Source organism: Arachis stenosperma, chromosome 5 (assembly GCF_014773155.1).
Source record: "Arachis stenosperma cultivar V10309 chromosome 5, arast.V10309.gnm1.PFL2, whole genome shotgun sequence".
Taxonomy (NCBI): Eukaryota; Viridiplantae; Streptophyta; class Magnoliopsida; order Fabales; family Fabaceae; genus Arachis; species Arachis stenosperma.
Genome location: NC_080381.1, coordinates 136,199,975 through 136,219,042, shown reverse-complemented (window position 1 = coordinate 136,219,042; position 19,068 = coordinate 136,199,975). Strand labels below are relative to the sequence as shown.

Below are 19,068 nucleotides of genomic sequence, written 5' to 3'. Positions count from 1 at the left end.
TTTTTAAAATTATTTGAAAAAATTTAATATTTTAATTAATTATTTACATAAAAATATATCCATGTGAATATAATATATAAATAATTAATATTTTTTAATTATAAATTTTTTACTTTTCTAATCACAAGGAGTATCCTAACAAAATTGATGTTATTTTTTGAAGAGAATATTACTGTTTGTATGGAAGTGGTGCTTACAGTATTGAGTGAGTTTCACCAATTGTCCAATTGTGTCTACACAACTGAGAGAGAGAGAGAGAGAGAGAGAATGCCCTCTGCCTATATAAAGATTCGAACTTGTGTTGTGTGATTTCCCCAATAAGCGGCCTTGGCTTTTCCTTCATCCCCTCTCACAAACCATTTCTTTCTTTCACCATTTTTAAAAATTTCGAATTTGGAATATAAATATAGCTATACTACTTTTTCCTTGGTTAATGAAATGGCAATGGAGTGCATAACAAGTACTCAATCCATGACTCAACCACACCAAAACAACAACAAAGAAAGTGAGACAACACCATTGGTGTTTGATGCCTCAATCTTGAGGCATCAGCAACAAATCCCAAGCCAATTCATTTGGCCTGACGAGGAGAAGCCAAGCTTGCAAGTATCCAAGCTTGTCATCCCCCTCATCGATCTAGGCGGCTTCTTGTCTGGCGACCCGGCCGCCACAATGGAAGCCGTCAGGCTCGTTGGGGAGGCATGCAAGAAGCATGGCTTCTTCCTCGTCGTCAACCACGGGATCAACGCCGACTTGATCTCTAATGCACATAGCTACATGGATGATTTCTTTGAGCTTCCCCTGTCTGAGAAACAGAGAGCTCAGAGGAAAACAGGGGAACACTGCGGCTATGCTAGTAGCTTCACTGGCAGATTCTCATCAAAGCTTCCATGGAAGGAGACACTCTCTTTTCAATTCTCCGCAGAGAAAAACTCACCAAAGATTGTCAAGGAATACTTATCCAACACAATGGGCAAAGAATTCGAGCAATTCGGGTAATAATAAAGTAACAAGATCAAGAACAAGTTAACTTACTCTTTTTCTTCTCTGTTTTGTAATATTCTTATTGTTCTAAATGTGGAACAGGTCAATATACCAAGATTACTGTGAAGCTATGAGCAAACTTTCACTGGGGATAATGGAGCTTCTTGGAATGAGCCTTGGAGTTGGAAAAGAATGCTTCAGGGAATTCTTTGAAGAGAATAGGTCAATAATGAGGTTGAACTATTATCCACCATGTCAAAAACCAGACCAAACATTAGGAACTGGACCTCATTGTGATCCAACATCTTTAACCATTCTTCACCAAGACCAAGTTGGTGGCTTGCAAGTGTTTGTTGATAATGAGTGGCATTCCATTACCCCAAATTTCAATGCTTTTGTCGTCAATATCGGAGACACCTTCATGGTATGTATGCTTCATGCACTTTTACCAAACAATCAGCTTTGTTCTTTTTTTTTTTTTTCTTTTGCCACTAATTATATTCATTATTAGTAAATAGTGATAGGTAAATAATATTATTTCCAATTCAAAATAACAATACTTTTTGTAATATACCAAAAGAGTTAAAACATACTATTATAAAGTAGTTAAACCAAATCTTATATCAATTTACTAAATTAAACAAGATCATTATTAAATTATTAACTGTATACACGTAGTATAATTGTATTTTATACGAGTTTCTTATAGTTTATTAATGTTTGTGTAGGCACTTTCAAATGGAAAATACAAGAGTTGTTTGCATAGAGCAGTGGTGAACAACAAGACAACAAGGAAATCACTTGCTTTCTTTTTGTGTCCAAGAAACGATAAGGTGGTGAGTCCACCAAGAGAATTAGTGGATGATGATTTTAGTCCAAGGGTGTACCCTGATTTTACATGGCCTATGCTCCTTGAGTTCACTCAGAAGTACTATAGAGCTGACATGAACACCCTTAATGCCTTTACCGATTGGATTCAACAAAAAGAAAGTTGCTGAACTTTCAAAGAATATATATCTCTATATATATACATAATGCATAAATAACTAGTGGATGGTGGCATCTTTATTTTTAGTAGCCTTTCATTAGCCCAAATGAGAAGTGACAAATCAAGAGAAGAAGCATCAAAGTAATTATTGGTGGTGGACAAGCCAAGATAAGGAGTTAAAAGAAAGGGGCAAGACAAGGCAATTTGGACTCAGCATTTGAATTGAAAGAAGAAAGAATAAGAGTTTGTTCAATGTGTTGAGTGTGAAGCACTAGTTTTGAGTAATGAACAGAACAAGAACAAAAATATATATTATATTACAAGGGAATCAATAAAAAAAATCCTCACCTAATTTTTGTAATCTTGTTTTGATGATATAGAAAATCTATTAATTATGTTTTTTTTTTCTGTTTTCGTATATAATATTGAAAATAACAATATTAATCCTCAAATCTAAACAATTTTTGTGAATGAAATTTTTAACTTTATAGTATCGCATATTACCAAATTGTATCGTATCAAAATAAAATTAAGAAAAAAACTTATGTATATAAGTATTATGTGTTAGCAAAAAAATTAAAAAATATATAAAAAAAAGTGTAATGTTTTGGGTTAACTGAAGAGAGCTCTCGACCACCGGAGAGATTTTAGGAAAAGAATCAAGTGAGATAACATAAAATGAAAATCACATCTAACTCAAAATCTTAATAGGTCTTTCATCTTATAAACTCCTCACTCTTCCTTATTTTTTTTATGTGAAACTAACTTCAACGCTTCTGACACTTGCAACATTAACATAATGTAAGCATCCTAACAACTAACCAAAGCTTATTTCCTTTTTTTTTTACTAAGGAAGAACACTACAAATGAAATTATTGATTAAAAAATTATTGATAAGTTGAACTCTCAAAATAAACGTTTAATTATTCCGCTAATTTTCCTGTCACCACATGTTCCATGCATTGCGAGCTGTAGTAGTGAATTATTAGATCAACTGTGATTTAAATAAATTATTATATAACACTTTCCCAGTAATCCTTTACTAATTATACAAACCTAAGACAGAAAAGTAATTGCTTATTGTTAAGTGAGATTCCATATTTTAGAACATTAGCTTCACATCTTCCTAGCTTTGAATTTCCAGAGTCTTAGAAAGACCAATTATTTGACTCATTTAGAGAGAAGAAAGATTAACACCTAATAAATCATCCTAACAATAATGATCAAAGCCTAAATTAATTAAAATAACAAAAATAGAAAAAAAACCCAGGTGCATATGTCACATTTTCTCAGGCATATATGAACCAATCATGTTTCTCTAATCTTGAAGGGTGTTGAGGGGTATCCAAGAGAATAAGGTTAAAACCAGCAAATAGATCCAATAAAACAAGTGGCCCCCTATATATATTGAATGATTCGGAAGAATACTTAGCTAAAATCCATTGAGGATTGGCAGAGATCTATTTTCTTTTGTAATTTTATGCATTGCAAGCACTTGTTTCTTGGTTTTATTCTTAATATTGTGATGATATTTTTTCATACCTGGATTTTTGGAGGCTTATGCAATTTAGAATGCCAGAAGGGTAATAATACTACTCTCATGGCACCTGTCTTGAGATGCTGCAACATTCTTCCCCATCATTTTTTAAATCATCTCTTACAAACAAATAAATAAAAATATCAAATCAATGGTACGGTGATAAATTAATAATGCTATCTACTCCTTTCTGCTGAGTCCTCATACATATAATATGTTCAATTTTAGTAATATTTAATATAATAATAAGCACTTGTTCTTCATTTTAGTTGTAGCATTCAAATTAAATTGGAATTTCAGCAATTTTTTCTTTGTCTTTTGCTTCGGCTTCCACTGTTTTTATAAGCACCAAATTGGGTGTTGGCCTGCCTGTTGGATGTATACAGTGTAGGGTAGCACAGTAAACACTTTTTTTACTGCCAACAAGAAAAAAAGGTTTTACAATCTGAAGAGTTTATAAGATAAGAAATATATTAAATTGATGTTTTAAAATTTTGAGTTAGACGTTGACATTTTATTTTATATTCTTTCATTTAGTTTTTCTTAAAAAAATTTTCGTGATAAAAAAACTCTCCACGATGATCTGACCAATAAAGTATTAAACAAGTATTCTACTTAAATTGATTTATATCTTATTTATTAGTGGATAAAATATATGAATACTCTACCAAAAAAATTATTATTTGCAATACATATTTTTTATTAATTCTACTGTTCAGCAAAGAAATTCTCCTTCATATTATATGTTCATCGGTTCATCCTGTGAAAAGATATGAGAGGGTAATATAATGCCATTTTTTTATTTCATTATTTCTCGAGTTAAAAGTAGAGTTTATAAATAGTTTATTTTCCTTGGATTTTCATACTATAATGAGACAAGTCAATTGAAAATATAGACGAGCAAGATATGCCAAGCATATATATCTTGACTTTAATATCCTTTATCTTTACGGAGATGATCTGGTTTCAAACACAGATATTCAAGACAATGACATATTAATATTCCATTTAAGAAGAAAATTACCGTGAAATAAGTGAAAACTCAGGTGCAGTCAACTTCACGTGAAGTTGATAATTGAGAGCTGTTAGATGATTTGATTTATTTGACTAAATTTTCATCTAACGGCTCTCAACTATCAACTTCACGTGAAGTGGACGGTACCTGAGTTTCCACCCGTGAAATAAAGTTTAACCAACAATGTACTAGTTAATTTTTCGGGTAAAAAACCATAATAAGCCAACTGGCTCAGAAAATTACGTAAATACGCCAAAGCAAAAATCGTTACAGCAATAAGCCAGATCGTATTTTTATATAATTCGAACCAGGTTGGTTCGAACTCTATTAGTTAGTAAATCGAACCAGGTTGGTTCGAATTATGGTTTTTTCTTTGTTAGTAATTCGAACCAGCCTGGTTCGAATTAGTAATGAAGGTAATTCGAACCAAGCTGGTTCGAATTATAGAGAGAGAATGTCTGCATGTAATTCGAACCAGGCTGGTTCGAATTACACCAATCATAGTTCGAACCAGGCCGGTTCGAACTATGTGTGAGACTGACTGTATATATATGGTTCCAAACGTGAGTTACTCTCATTAGAGGGAGTAGGATGGCTAGTGAGGAGAGTTTTGTTGTTTTGGTGCACCACAGAGGATCTGTTAATAGAAAAACTCGTTCCGGAGTGAAGTTCACAGATAAGAATCCTCTATGTATTGTCATAACATCTACGACGAGTTACGATGACCTTGTTAGCGCTGTACTAATGAAGCTTGGTCTGGAGGGTGCGAAGCGGGTAAAGAAGTTTTTCTATCGCATTCCAGTCACGGTGCTACAGAATACGGTGAAGTATGATTGCTTCACGATTAATAATGATGCGGACTTACAAGTAATGTTTCTCTGTCGGCGGCAGTTTCCGGAGGTGAGGACACCGGAGTTGTTGGCCCGGCTGGTTGATGTTGTATCCAGCTCCGGCGGTTCGAACAGGAATACGAACACTATAGCGAATGCAGCAGGTTCTAGTTCCCGGCCTGCCGTTGCTTCCTCGTCCGTCCCTGTGTACGAACCAGTGGTCCAACATGTCGCCTCCCCATCTTTCGCTGTTGACCTCAATGCCACCGAAGGCGACGAGGTAGTGGAAAGGGAAAATTTGCCGAACGCTTTAGTGGGAGTTGCACCTGTTGGCGTAGGAGACGGTTTTTTGGACGATGAAGACGAGGATGACGTCGAGCCGGATATGATTGACGATGATAGCGCTGATGATATTGGAGCGACTGGGCCTGCATTGGAGGTAGGTGGTTCTAGCTCTGGCACACAGCAGTATCCACCACATTTTTCCTCATTGGACTTGGACGCCATGAGACATGAGGGGGTTTTAGGGCACGCTGTTGGATTCGGAGCTAGAGATGCGGAAGGGAGTACCGGTCTGACAGAGTTCCAGGTTGGTCAGCAATTCCAGGATAAAGATGAGGCCCTTTTAAGTGTGAAGACTTACAGCATCCGGCGAGGGGTACAGTACAAGGTGGTGGAGTCCGATCACCGCCGGTATGTGGGCAAGTGTTCCGAGTTTGGGAATGGGTGCACATGGTTGATTCGACTGAGTCTCCGGAAGCGCAAGGGCATCTGGGAGGTCAAACGGTACAATGGACCTCACACTTGCCTGGCCACATCCATCTCTAGTGACCACAGGAGTTTGGATTATCATGTGATTTCGGCTTTCATTATGCCAATGGTTAGGGCCGATGCATCCGTGAGCATCAAGGTGCTCCTGAACGCCACGGCAGCGCACTTTGGTTTTAGGCCGACTTACCGGAGGGTTTGGATGGCGAAGCAGAAGTCTATTGCCCTCATATACGGTGACTGGGATGAGTCCTACAACGACCTGCCTAGGTGGGTCTTGGGTGTCCAGCTGACGATGCCTGGGAGTGTTGTGGTCCTGAAGACGAGCCCGGTTCGAGTTGGAGGACAGGTGGACGAATCTCAAGCGTACTTCCACAGACTTTTCTGGACTTTCCCGCCCTGCATCGAGGCATTCCGTCATTGCAAGCCGCTAATCAGCATTGACGGCACACATTTGTATGGGAAGTATGGGGGAACGTTGCTCATCGCGATTGCACAGGATGGGAACTCCAACATTCTACCTGTGGCATTCGCACTAGTAGAGGGTGAGAATGCGGAATCCTGGACATTCTTTCTCTCACACCTTCGACAGCACGTGACCCCGCAGCCCGGTCTGCTGGTTATATCGGACAGGCACAACGGCATCAAGGCTGCGCTTGAGGCCCCTGACGGCGGTTGGCTACCGCCATCTGCGTACCGTGCATTCTGCATACGACACGTAGCGGCTAATTTTGCCCTAACCTTCAAGGGCAAAGACGCTAGGAGGCTACTAGTGAACGCGGCGTATGCGAAGACCGAGGTTGAATTTGATTACTGGTTTGATATCCTGCGATCTGAAGATCCGGCGATGTGTGACTGGGCGAACCGGATTGATTACTCGTTGTGGACTCAGCATCGTGATGAGGGGCGGAGATTCGGTCACATGACGACGAACATCTCCGAGTGTGTGAACTCTATCCTGAAGGGGGTCAGAAATCTCCCTGTAGCATCCCTGGTGAAGGCAACATATTGTAGGCTTGCGGAACTGTTTGTTCGCAAGGGGAGAGAGGCTGAGGCCCAGATGGGAACAGGACAACAATTCAGTCAGCATTTGGTGAAGTGTATTGAGGCCAACATGAAGACGGCCAGGTGCTTCACGGTGACGCTGTATGACCGGGATAACTCCGAGTTCACTGTAGCAGAGACTACTCCGACTGGTTCTTTCTCCTTGGGTACTTACAGAGTATCACTTGCCTCTCGGACATGTGACTGCGGGTACTTCCAGGCTCTTCATTTCCCGTGTCAGCACGCACTTGCGTGCTGTGCATACTCACGGGTCACCTGGACCTCTTACGTTCACAGCGTCTATCAGATTAGCTCGGTCTTCAATGTGTATCGGATGGGATTCACACCTCCCATCCCGGAGGGCTTCTGGCCACCTTACGACGGGCCCACGGTGATTCCAGACCCTGCCATGAGGCGTGCCAGAGAGGGTCGTCCTAGATCCACTAGGATACGGACGAATATGGACGAGGCGGATCCGAATCGGCCAAAGAGGTGCGGCCTATGTCGCCAACCCGGACACACGCGACGTAGTTGCCCACAGGTTGGAGGCTCGTCTCAGACAGGACACCGTTAGTATGCATGCTGTTAGTGTTAGCATTATCTACATTAGTGCGCATCTTGCTAGTCTTAGAGTTATTTAGATTATATCCCATGTTGTTAGTGTCAGTATTATTTACATTAGTGCACATGACTTTTAGTTTGATTGTTGCGAGTAGTAATGAATATGGCTTTTTTAATTATGTATTTTTTTTCTTTAAAGTTCAATCATGTATGAACCAGGTTTGTACTTTTTTTGTTATGTTATAGTCTGTTTATCTATGTTTTTTTTTTTAATTTGTGTTCTGGGACATTCATTCTGTATGATCAATGAATCTTGAAACAGTTTAGCGTTTATTTTCTCTTATTGAACTGTGTCCGGGTTGGCGACATAGGCCGCATCTCTTTGGCTGATTCGGATATGCCTCGTCCATAGATACACGGCTTAGTCAGTCTCACACATAGTTCGAACCGGCCTGGTTCGAACTATGATTGGTGTAATTCGAACCAGCCTGGTTCGAATTACATGCAGACATTCTCTCTCTATAATTCGAACCAGCTTGGTTCGAATTACCTTCATTACTAATTCGAACCAGGCTGGTTCGAATTACTAACAAAGAAAAAACCATAATTCGAACCAACCTGGTTCGATTTACTAACTAATAGAGTTTGAACCAACCTGGTTCGAATTATATAAAAATACGATCTGGCTTATTGCTGTAACGATTTTTGCTTTGGCGTATTTACGTAATTTTCTGAGCCAGTTGGCTTATTATGGTTTTTTACCCTAATTTTTCAATGAATTACCATTTTAAATTTGAAAATTTTTTAATTTTTAACAAAATGACCTTCTAAAAAAAGGAATGATACTTTGGCCCTCAAAAAATATCTTAGTTTGGTAAAATGTATCATTTCTTTACAAGAGACAAATAACTAATATATTTGATCTAATTTTTTGTTAGAACATTTGAAAAATTATGCAAAAGATATATACAAAAAAAATAATAAGTTGATCACTGGATTTTTTTTTTTTTGAATTTTTCGTCATTAACATAAAAAAACCCAAAATTTGTTTAATATAAAATTACCAAATTAAGAGGATGAAATATTTTTAAATAGATTTATAAAAAAATGTATTAAAATTTAATTTTTAAAATCTTTTTTGAGCATAACTCATTATTTTTAGTATATTTTGTTAACTTAAGATTATTTTATCGGGAATAACATAAAATTTCCTTTTTTCTAGAGCTTTTATCAAAAATTGAATTTTTAAGAATCTATCACAATGTTTTTTGTTATCTTTGTTATATATAAAAGAATGAATTTGACGAGTTGCCCCTTCACAAAATAGAGAAGCAGCCTGAAGAGTTTTTTTGCATTATGATGGTCTGATGGAGAGGGGAATGAGGCAGCCGCCACAAGTAAGGACAATGACAGTCTCATTTCTCGTACTGCATCACGTGCGCTCCAACATCCCCCATCCCTTCTTTCTTTCTTCCCCCCTCTCTCTCTTCCTAAATTTTGTGGGAAAGCCAATTACAAAAAAGATGTTTAAAAGACCTTAATTTGTAATTATTATTCTTGTTATCACTCTGTTTAGATTATTTACTTTCTAAACTATTATCGTAAAAAAATAGAGAATATGTCTTTCTTATGGGTAAATAGTTAAGAATCGTTAAATAAGATGATATGTTTAATTAAATTATTTAATATAATATATGACAATATTTAATATTATAATAAAAATTATTTTTAGTGATAATAACACAATAATCATTATATATCTTATTTAATTTATATTTTTGTAATAATTATATATTTGCAATTACTACTCTATATTATAATGATAATTATATATTTGTTACGACTATTAAAAAAGTTTTTATCGATAATGATATAATTATTGCTAAAATTTTTTAACGTAAAATATAAGACAACTAATATCTAATTATCAATAAATATATTAATGACTTTTTTTATTGTCTTTAAAAATAAATAACTGCTAAAAATAATTTTTTTAGCTGGGTAAACTATCGTTTATCTTTACATAAATATATCTTATCTTAATCTAAATGTGTTATGAGAAAATTGATTCTTATAAAAAAATATAAACTCCAAAGAGAAAGCAAACAAAAATTTATGTATGCAACACAACTATGAACTATGTGTGCTATCTTGTAAAAACGACATTTCTTAGGGTCTGCCAGAGATACCACCTCCACTCACTTATCTGTACCATTCTTGTTTGATAGCTATTTTTTTTTCTTTCAATTTTGCTTCTTTAAGCTATTTTCATGTTCTTTGGAAAATGTTTGTCTTACAAAACAACAATAATTCACACCAAAACTAGCTAATAATGTGGATATGGATCGATACAAGTTTCATTTCATTCATATCATGTATGTGATAGTATATTAATTTTCCTAGATCATAACAATAATAGAAAAAAAAACCATTCATATGATGATGATGATGATGATGATGATGATGATGATGATGATGATGATGATGATGATGATGATGATGATGATGATGATGATGATGATGATGATGATGATGATGATGATGATGATGATGATGATGATGATGATGATGATGATGATGATGATGATGATGATGATGATGTAGCTAATAAATAAATAGAATAAACTTAGATTGGTTAAGTGGTTAACTCATTTATCTATTTAAATAAGTGTCAAAAATTTAAATCCGATTTTATGCATGCAGTAATCTATAATTGGTCAACGACAAACTCTTAATAAGGCTATGTTTGTTTGAGAGAAAATAGAAAGAAAAAAAAAATTAAAAAGAAGAAAAGAAAATTGGAAAGAAAATTATTATTTTTCATTATTTGGTTAAGGAGAAAAATTAAAGAAAAAATGAATAATGTAAAAAAATGGATAAAATCCACTAAATTTTTCTTCTATTATTAAGAGAAAAAAGAAGAGAAAACTTATTATGTTTATCTACTTCTAATATTATTCTTTTTTTAATATATTTTATAATATAAGAATGAAATTGTTTTTTTATAATTTTTTTATTTTTTTTAATTCAAATATATTTAAAAAAATAAAAATTTAATTAATTTCTTTTCTTTCATGTCTTTTAATTTCTTTCTACTTTTTTTTTATTCTTTTTTTTAACTAAACATAGCTTTAATAAAATTTCGATCCGCAATAAATTATTTATTAACTTAACTTATTGGGTTGAAGGATACCACGGAGCAAAAAAAAAGGCCTTGAGATAAGCTCCTTAATAAAACCGGTTTAATTATATGCCAATTGTTGTTTTTACATGCAAAATGCCATTCAATTTTATTCAAACTCATAACCATTATTGATGTGGCAAAAAAAAAAAAAAAAGGGCAAAGGGTCTCTATCTTGTGCTTACCCAAAATTTGGCTCCACACACAAGAATTCCTTTTTTTTATACAAGCATGTTTATTTAAATTTATCATTTGAACAGAAGGACAAAAAGAAAGTTTGTTTTTATTATAGGTAATAGTGTCAATATTTATTTATTGTTACAAGATATTAATACCAAAAAATAAATATAACAACCAACACTAACAACTGTAATATACGAAATTTAAACTGCTCCTTAGCAAAATGACAATCTGAATCTTATTGAATCTCAAAAATAATGATCTTTATCTAGTCCTATCTGCTAGCCAGACCTCTAGGGATACTGCATTCTTGTTGCTGCAGCTGTTGATTGAAATATATGCTTTTGTCTTATCTGCTATTAATTTCCATTGCATTTCATGCAAGACAAAACTTCAATAATTTTTTTCCCATTGGTTCTAGTAAATAAAGTAAACACAATTCAGCATGGAAAATTGAAATGTCACTGCAAACTCTTCCTCTATTGATATATATGAGTTTTTTTTTATATTCTTTAAATTTAACTTTAATATCTATCTGAGTTTGATTTGTTTATTTTAGGATTAGGCTTAAATTTTTATATATTCATTTTTTTATTATTCAATTAATTGCGATTGTAACAACTTTTAATTAAAATTATAACTAAGTTATTTATATATAATAAATTTTAAAAAATATTAAATTAAAAAACTATCAGAATTTATTATTTTTATTATACATTAGTCATTAATATTTAAAAATATGAGCTAAATTTTTTTTTTGGTGTCTATATGAGCTAAAAATATATTATTAAATCATTAGATTAAAAAAATTAAATTAATAATTAAAAATAATAAATTTTTATGGTTTTACAATATTTTTCATAAATTTTAGTATAACTACTCATACTTAACTTGAACTAAACTTTTATTCAAAACGTTTTAATTGATTGTAATGAGATAGTTATGCTTTAATAATGAGTACAAAATGATATATATATAATAACCGTAATGCTAGAAAAACAAAAAAAAAATTTATAACTCGTCTTATTTAGTATTTATTAATTGTTACAATAATTAATAAATATTAAATAAGACAAATTATGACTATTTTTAGTTGATTTTCTTTGTTATTAAACATTTCCGTATAATACTAATCTTTTAAGCGTTACAAAAGCCTAACTTAGTTGGTAAGGATTTTATAAAATTACTTTTTTCTTTAGATTTTTTTTTATTTTTTTGTTTTTGTTTTTTTTTTTTTTTAGAATTCCATCTTCTAAATCTGTTCATTTGATTTTTTTTTTTTGCAAAAAAAAAAGGTAAACATTACAATATTAGCTGAATCTTGGTTTGGCTAAGTTGGCCATTTGAGCAACCATATAAGGACAAAGAAAAGCATGATCAAATCAAGCTTTAATTAAAATCTCTTCTCCCACCCCACTAAATAATCAAAATAATATATAGAGATAGATAATAAAAAGAGTTTTTATTCCATTTTTTAACTTGAGATCTCATTCCATAATTACGTGCCAGGATGTCCAACACACAACATAACGGTGTAATCAAACGCACAAAATCTTATTTCTTCTATGGTCTTGTCTTTTCTTTTGTTAGATTATGTGAGGAAGATAGTTAAATGTGCAGCAGGGAAAAAACGACAACAAGGGCCTTCAACATATTGCAGATATATATGTATATCTAGACACCTTGATCAAAGTAATAATCAGTGTTCCTTATTAATTGTTTAATACTATCATGCATTACATGTTAAGATTAACGGTTGGCCACGTAATTGAGGACATTATAAAAAATAAAAAATATAAGGCTCTATAGAGATAATACTTTAAATATATTGTGTGGGTAATATTGGCTTCCATTCGTTGGTTTTGTTTCTTCTCTTGTTTTGGTTTTATTGTTTAGCAAGTGGTATAATTGACTACTCGAAAAAGATGGAACTATGTACCTATCGCATGTTAAGCGAGGAACCTATATGTATAGATATATGGTAAATGGTATCTTATGCAATATATCATAAAATATCTCATCTCATAATATTCATTTGTCGTTTCGGGATGTGAATAATTATTTTTTATTTTTTTATTAATTTAATTTTTTTAAAATAATTTTATATTATAGTATTTATTATAAATTTTAGATCTCTTAACAATAAAATCTCTGAGGGAAAGTATGAGGAGTCAATAGAATACTTGTACAATGTGTACAATGAAGATTTATAGAGTATTAGAGATATAATTATTAGTGTTACCTTTTTTCATCAGCTAAAACTTTTGGGATGAGTGGTATCATAATATGGTATTAGAGTGCTAAATTCGAAAGGTCAAGAGTTTGATCCTTGGTGAATCCCAAAATCAATTTAATCTTTTGGGAAGATGTTTATTATCCCTAGTACTCGATCGGATGGTTATTATAGATAGTATGGAGAATGTTTATTTTATAACTCAATAACCCATTATATACATTGTATAAATAGTCCATTATCTCTCTAACGAATCCTCTCTCTAAACAGTTCATCATAAGTGTGAGATATCTATCACTCCATAAATTATTTAAGATTGAATTAAACTCTCTCAAATTCAATTTTAATAGGATATAACAGCATATTCACTCTAATATTATTGAGTTATCCACTTACAAATTTTTACTCCATGTGATTAATTAGGAAGTGTATTACAAGCAAATCTCACATCTCTCAAGAACAATATTTATAGATATATAGTTCACAAACGTAAGCTTTTTAACATTCTATTATGAGCTAATTTTTAGATTGGAGTTAGACTTATTCAATTTTAATTCTAATATGATATTAGAACTTATCCAAGTTTAATGTAGTTGAACTACTTATACGTATAAATATTCATGACGCTCCAAATAATCAAGAGAAATATTATAAGTCTAACACATAATAATATCTTTTAAATAGTTTATAAATATACATTAAGTTTCTCTTTCCCCATAAATTAGATTTTTAAAATTGTGTTAGACACCATATTCATCTCAATTTTAATAGTATCAATTTTTTTATGATAAAAAATTTATAATTTAACTCTTATTAACTCAAAAATTTTGGCATGAGGAGACTTGACGAGAAGATGTGGTAGATAATAACATATAGGAATAGTTATTTGTTTTAGTCTTTAATATTTAGGTAAAAATTAAATTGATTTTTAATTTTATTTTTAATTTAAAATTATCTTTAAATGTTTTATTTAATATTAAAATCGTCTTTTTATTCATTTTTTAAATAAAAATATTTTTATATTTTTTTTACTCTAACTCCACTGTTCACCACTACCACCAAGGACAGACTTACATAGGCGGGGAGAGGACACTTGCTCCACTCTTATTTTAATATATATATATATATATTTTTTTTTTTTCATTTTAAATTTTAAATAATTTTACTATAAATAAAGTAACCCCAATTATTTAAAGTTTCAAGCCTACTTTATTTTTTTATTATTTTAACTATTAGTTAATCCAATCAAATTTAATCTTCTTTCATTCTCAAATTATTCCAGCTATCACTACTTCTTTATTCTCTTAAACTCTTTATCCCAAAAATTTTCGATTTGCATCAAATATATTCCTACCGGCTAAATTTTCAAAAAAATTAAGACCAATCTAATAATAATACATAAAAATTATGCTTGATTTGCTTGTATTGAAGGTTGTTCTTATAAAATTGTTATTGAATTGGTCTTAATTTTTTTTTAAAATTAGCCATTAAGAGTATATTTGATGCAAATCAAAAACTTCTATGACAAAATTGAAACAAAATAAAATTTATGAGTATTTTTGAAACTTTTGTCAAACTTCAGGGACAAAAAGTATACTTTGTACTAAATTATATATATAGATGGTGCATATAGAGATATGACCATTGAACTGACTCACTTTGAGACTTCCTAATGGTTATAATTACCGTGTATTTGTCAATAGGATATTCTCAAAATGAACATGGTAATAGAGTTTTTTTTACTTGCGACTGTCATAGTAATTAACAATGTATTTATTATACTTTGATTTCGGACATCTAATACCTAGGGTGCTAGTTGAATAGATATTAGGTATGATTTAAATACTTGTAGAATTAATGATTAGTCAAGAAGGAATCCGTCAACTCTCACTAAAGAGTTTGAGCTCTATGATTATAATGACTGAGACGAATAAAATCTTGGCTAAGAATATTGAATGAATGAAGAAATGAGTTTTTTAGGTCATTCACAATTCATTATAATAATGGTAACAAGTTAGAGTTTGATAACTAAATCATACTCTAAGGGTTAACCAAGAATTGGAAAGATGGAAGGAATTATACTTTGTTCTTCTAAAGTTCATAGTAAAAATATATTACTTCATACTATCAGGTCGTTGAGGAGTGTTGTTAGATGCCAACCTTGATTAGTAAATTTAGTATGACTAATTTACTACCTGCTTAGTATTGAACCTATAGGGTCACACACTAACGAGTGTTCTAATCTTTATTATAGAATTATTTAATTATTATTTTAATTTGATCAAATAAATAATTATATTAATTTAAAATAGAATATTATTATATTCTTTGCTAGCACTAAGAATATAATAATAGTATGATAATTGAGAATATTAAATGTGAGAATAATTAGTCATTCTATTTCTAAATTTAGATGATATTCTAACTGATTCTATTTCAAACTGAGTCATGATATGATTCATAAATTTAAAGGATTCAGATTTAGAATTTCAAGATCTGATTTAAATTTTAATTGAAATTCAAATTTAAAATTAGTAATAAATTTCATACTATATATATGTATGCCAAGAGTACAAAAAATACATGAGAATAAAATACAAAGGTTTTATTTCTTTACCTATACACACATAAATGTATGTGAGCCTGATTATTGGAGAAGAATTTTATGGCGTGCAAAGAGTTGTAAGAGGTTTCTCAATTTAGATCAGATGTCCATTGATCAAAGAATTGACAGCAAAGATTGGTCTCGATGTAGATACGCTTAACGCTTTCGTACTATCGAAGGAGTAAATGATTTTTACTACACAAATATTTAGATTTGATCTATATTACTCGAATAAAATTTAAGTACAAAATAGATTTTTAGGATTATTTTATTTTCTTTCGCTACGTATTATGAACATATAATAATCCTTCAGGAGAAAAGATAAAGTAGGGAAAAAAATGTAACGCCGAAAGAGTGGGAAGATGATAGAGTAAAGTAAGGATATAATTGTTTAAAGGACAATTTTAAAACTAAAACAAATCTTAACTTAGGACGAATTCAAATGCAAAACAAAATTTAAAAGAAATTCAATTTTTGAATAGTTAAATATTAAGGACCAAAATCTTACTTATTGATGATATTACCATTATTCACATTGCTTTGTTTTTCTTCTATTAATCATTCCTTAGCTTCATTATTATTTTATTGTATATGTACAAAACTATTACTTCTTCAACGTTTCGATGTTAAAATAGACTTTCAATTAATAAGAACTGTTAACTTTTTTGACCTTTTTTAGTTATAATAATTATACTACAGTTAAATTTAAAAGACCAAATTAAAACTAACGTAACAATTATCACGAAATTATTTGTTCAGTTGATAAAAAAAAGTACATGATTAATTATTTCTAACACATTTCTCGACCAAAATTCTTTTTTAAGTTTGTTTAATTTTTTGCATAGTTGTTAGACTTTTTTTTCTTTGCTTATTTGTTTTGTGTTTTTTGGTTTTGAAGTTAATAAAAATCGAACTCTTTCAATTATAAAAATTTTGATATTATATTATAAAATTATTTTTAAAAAAATTTAATTAATAAAAAAATGCCTAACTATAATAAATTTGTATAATGAGGATACCATATGATAGATTAAAACCAGTTGGCATGCATGTAGATACATTAAGATTTTAGAAAAGTGACAAACACTCTCACATGCAGTAGACAATATAATAATTCAAGGACTGGCTATTAGTTGTTAGCAAAGCATGACATGCGAAATTAAATGATAAATTTGGTAGAATCTTAATTAATTGCGTTGGTATAACTTTAGGACTTTCGTACGTACTTTATTATCAATTGAGAAAACTAAACGACTACATTATATAAAGCATGCATGTAACACCCCAAAATAGGTACCTTACACTTAATTAGTTTTGAGACTACTATAGTATTATTATATCAATCTAACCTAACAAAGTGCAATAATACTAGTGCTGATGCCAATTTTGTTTTCTCATTCCTTAAAAGTTGGAAAATAAAAAATTGCTACATTATTTAGAAAAAATATTTGTATAACTTTTTTTTGTTTAATATAATTTTTAATCTTTAATTATATATAATTATTAAAGATATCACTATTTATGTGTTTTGTTTATTAATTTAAAATTTTGGAATAAATAATTTAGTGACATGCATGCTATCATAACTTTTACTTTCCATATTAAAAAAATGAGCACCAAATGATTAAGTAGAGAGGATTCAATGGGAAGTTATAACTTGAACAACTAACCAATATTCCTTAATTATTTTAAGAATTACTGAGCTGGAAACTCAAGTGAAGTCGACTTTTCGTAAAGTTAATATCTAAGAGCCGTTAGATAATTTGACTGATTTAACTAAATTTTTATCTAATAGTTATCAAATATTAACTTCACGTGAAGTCGTTCACCTGAGTTTTCACCGAATTACTACTATTCAAGTTTCTGTATATGTATGTGGTTTTTATGCCCTGCATGGTTTCTGATTAGTTGTTGATATTGAGAAAGCTGAAGATAAACAAAATTATGCATTGCCATCGCGAAAACCTCGCATTTTTTTTCGATACTTGTTCTTTCCAAACTTCAAGAGTATTAGTAGTGTTGAATCCCAGGTTCAATTCAATGTCTACCTGATTTTTAAATTAGGATATTTTTCAATCACCTTGGTCAAAGAAACTATATACATGCATGTTTTCTATTTATATAAGTGTACATACAGTGAATTTAGTCTTAGTGTGGTGATACATGTGATTGATTAAACGACCGATAATGACGCTAAGTTATTGATGATGATAAAATTATTTCAAATAAAAAGGATTTTAAATGTATAACTTGTTTAATATAATTGAACTAAGAACACACATGGTTTAGCTATGTATTATTAATATGAACAATTTAACATCATCAGCGTGATAGTGCCATGTTTAAAAACTTGTGAAACACACATACACCCACCACCATCTGGAGTGTTCTTTTTTTTATTATTATTATTTTTTTATTTTCAAGAAGAAAAGCAAAAATAGAAACGAATTTTATTAGAAAATGCATACAGTAGTCTAATCATGCAAAAAAACAAAACTTAGAATGATGAAGCCAAATTAAAGTAGCTCATCCATTTTGAAAGGATGAACTTAGCCGCCATGAACAATCATAGGGAGTTTTTAATTATTAGTTGTTATGCAGTTGATAAGGATAGAAATTGGAAAAGCTTTTGAGGATAAATGGAAGAGATAAATGCAAATGAACGATGTAATATTATAGTAATTAAAGAAAGCATGCTTATTCCAGTCATATAGAATTATATATACACGTTCCATTTTGTTTCTCTGTGTGTCATGATTCATGAGTCGTGACCTTTGACCTTCACGCCTAGCTCTTATGATGCAATGCATGAGTCCGACCGAAAAGTTTGGACTTCATGGGAATATTTTAAATTATCTTACACTCCTTAGACAATTTCTTAAATATGTCTATTTTGTAATTATATATATTCTAAGGAATTTTTTCCTTTGGAATTCAATTAAATACTATATTTGAATTACAATAAGTTATATATATTAATATATAAGAATTGTTACTATGTAAACTCTGTGTATTTGTTAGTAAAAAATTAACAACTAATGTCTAATCCTATCAAAGTGTTATTCCATGAGGAAGAGGTGGTAATATTTTTTTATGGTATGTTTTTAAGTTTTAACTGACAGATCAAAATTGAATTTTATAC

At 31.2% G+C, this 19,068-nt stretch overlaps 2 protein-coding genes across 2 annotated transcripts; both read left to right on the top strand.

The window, feature by feature from the left end:
- Window positions 1–292: 292 nt before the first annotated feature.
- On the top strand, window positions 293–2,372 carry LOC130982619 (gibberellin 20 oxidase 1-like). The gene is made up of 3 exons (XM_057906660.1): window positions 293–995; window positions 1,087–1,408; window positions 1,713–2,372. Exons 1-3 carry the CDS (start codon window positions 439–441, stop codon window positions 1,980–1,982), a joined length of 1,149 nt encoding a protein of 382 aa, XP_057762643.1. The 5' UTR covers window positions 293–438; the 3' UTR covers window positions 1,983–2,372.
- A 2,625-nt stretch (window positions 2,373–4,997) lies between these two features.
- LOC130981470 (uncharacterized) lies at window positions 4,998–7,740 on the top strand. The gene has a single exon (XM_057905064.1). It carries the CDS (start codon window positions 5,116–5,118, stop codon window positions 7,738–7,740), a length of 2,625 nt encoding a protein of 874 aa, XP_057761047.1. The 5' UTR covers window positions 4,998–5,115.
- The last annotated feature ends 11,328 nt before the right edge of the window (window positions 7,741–19,068 follow it).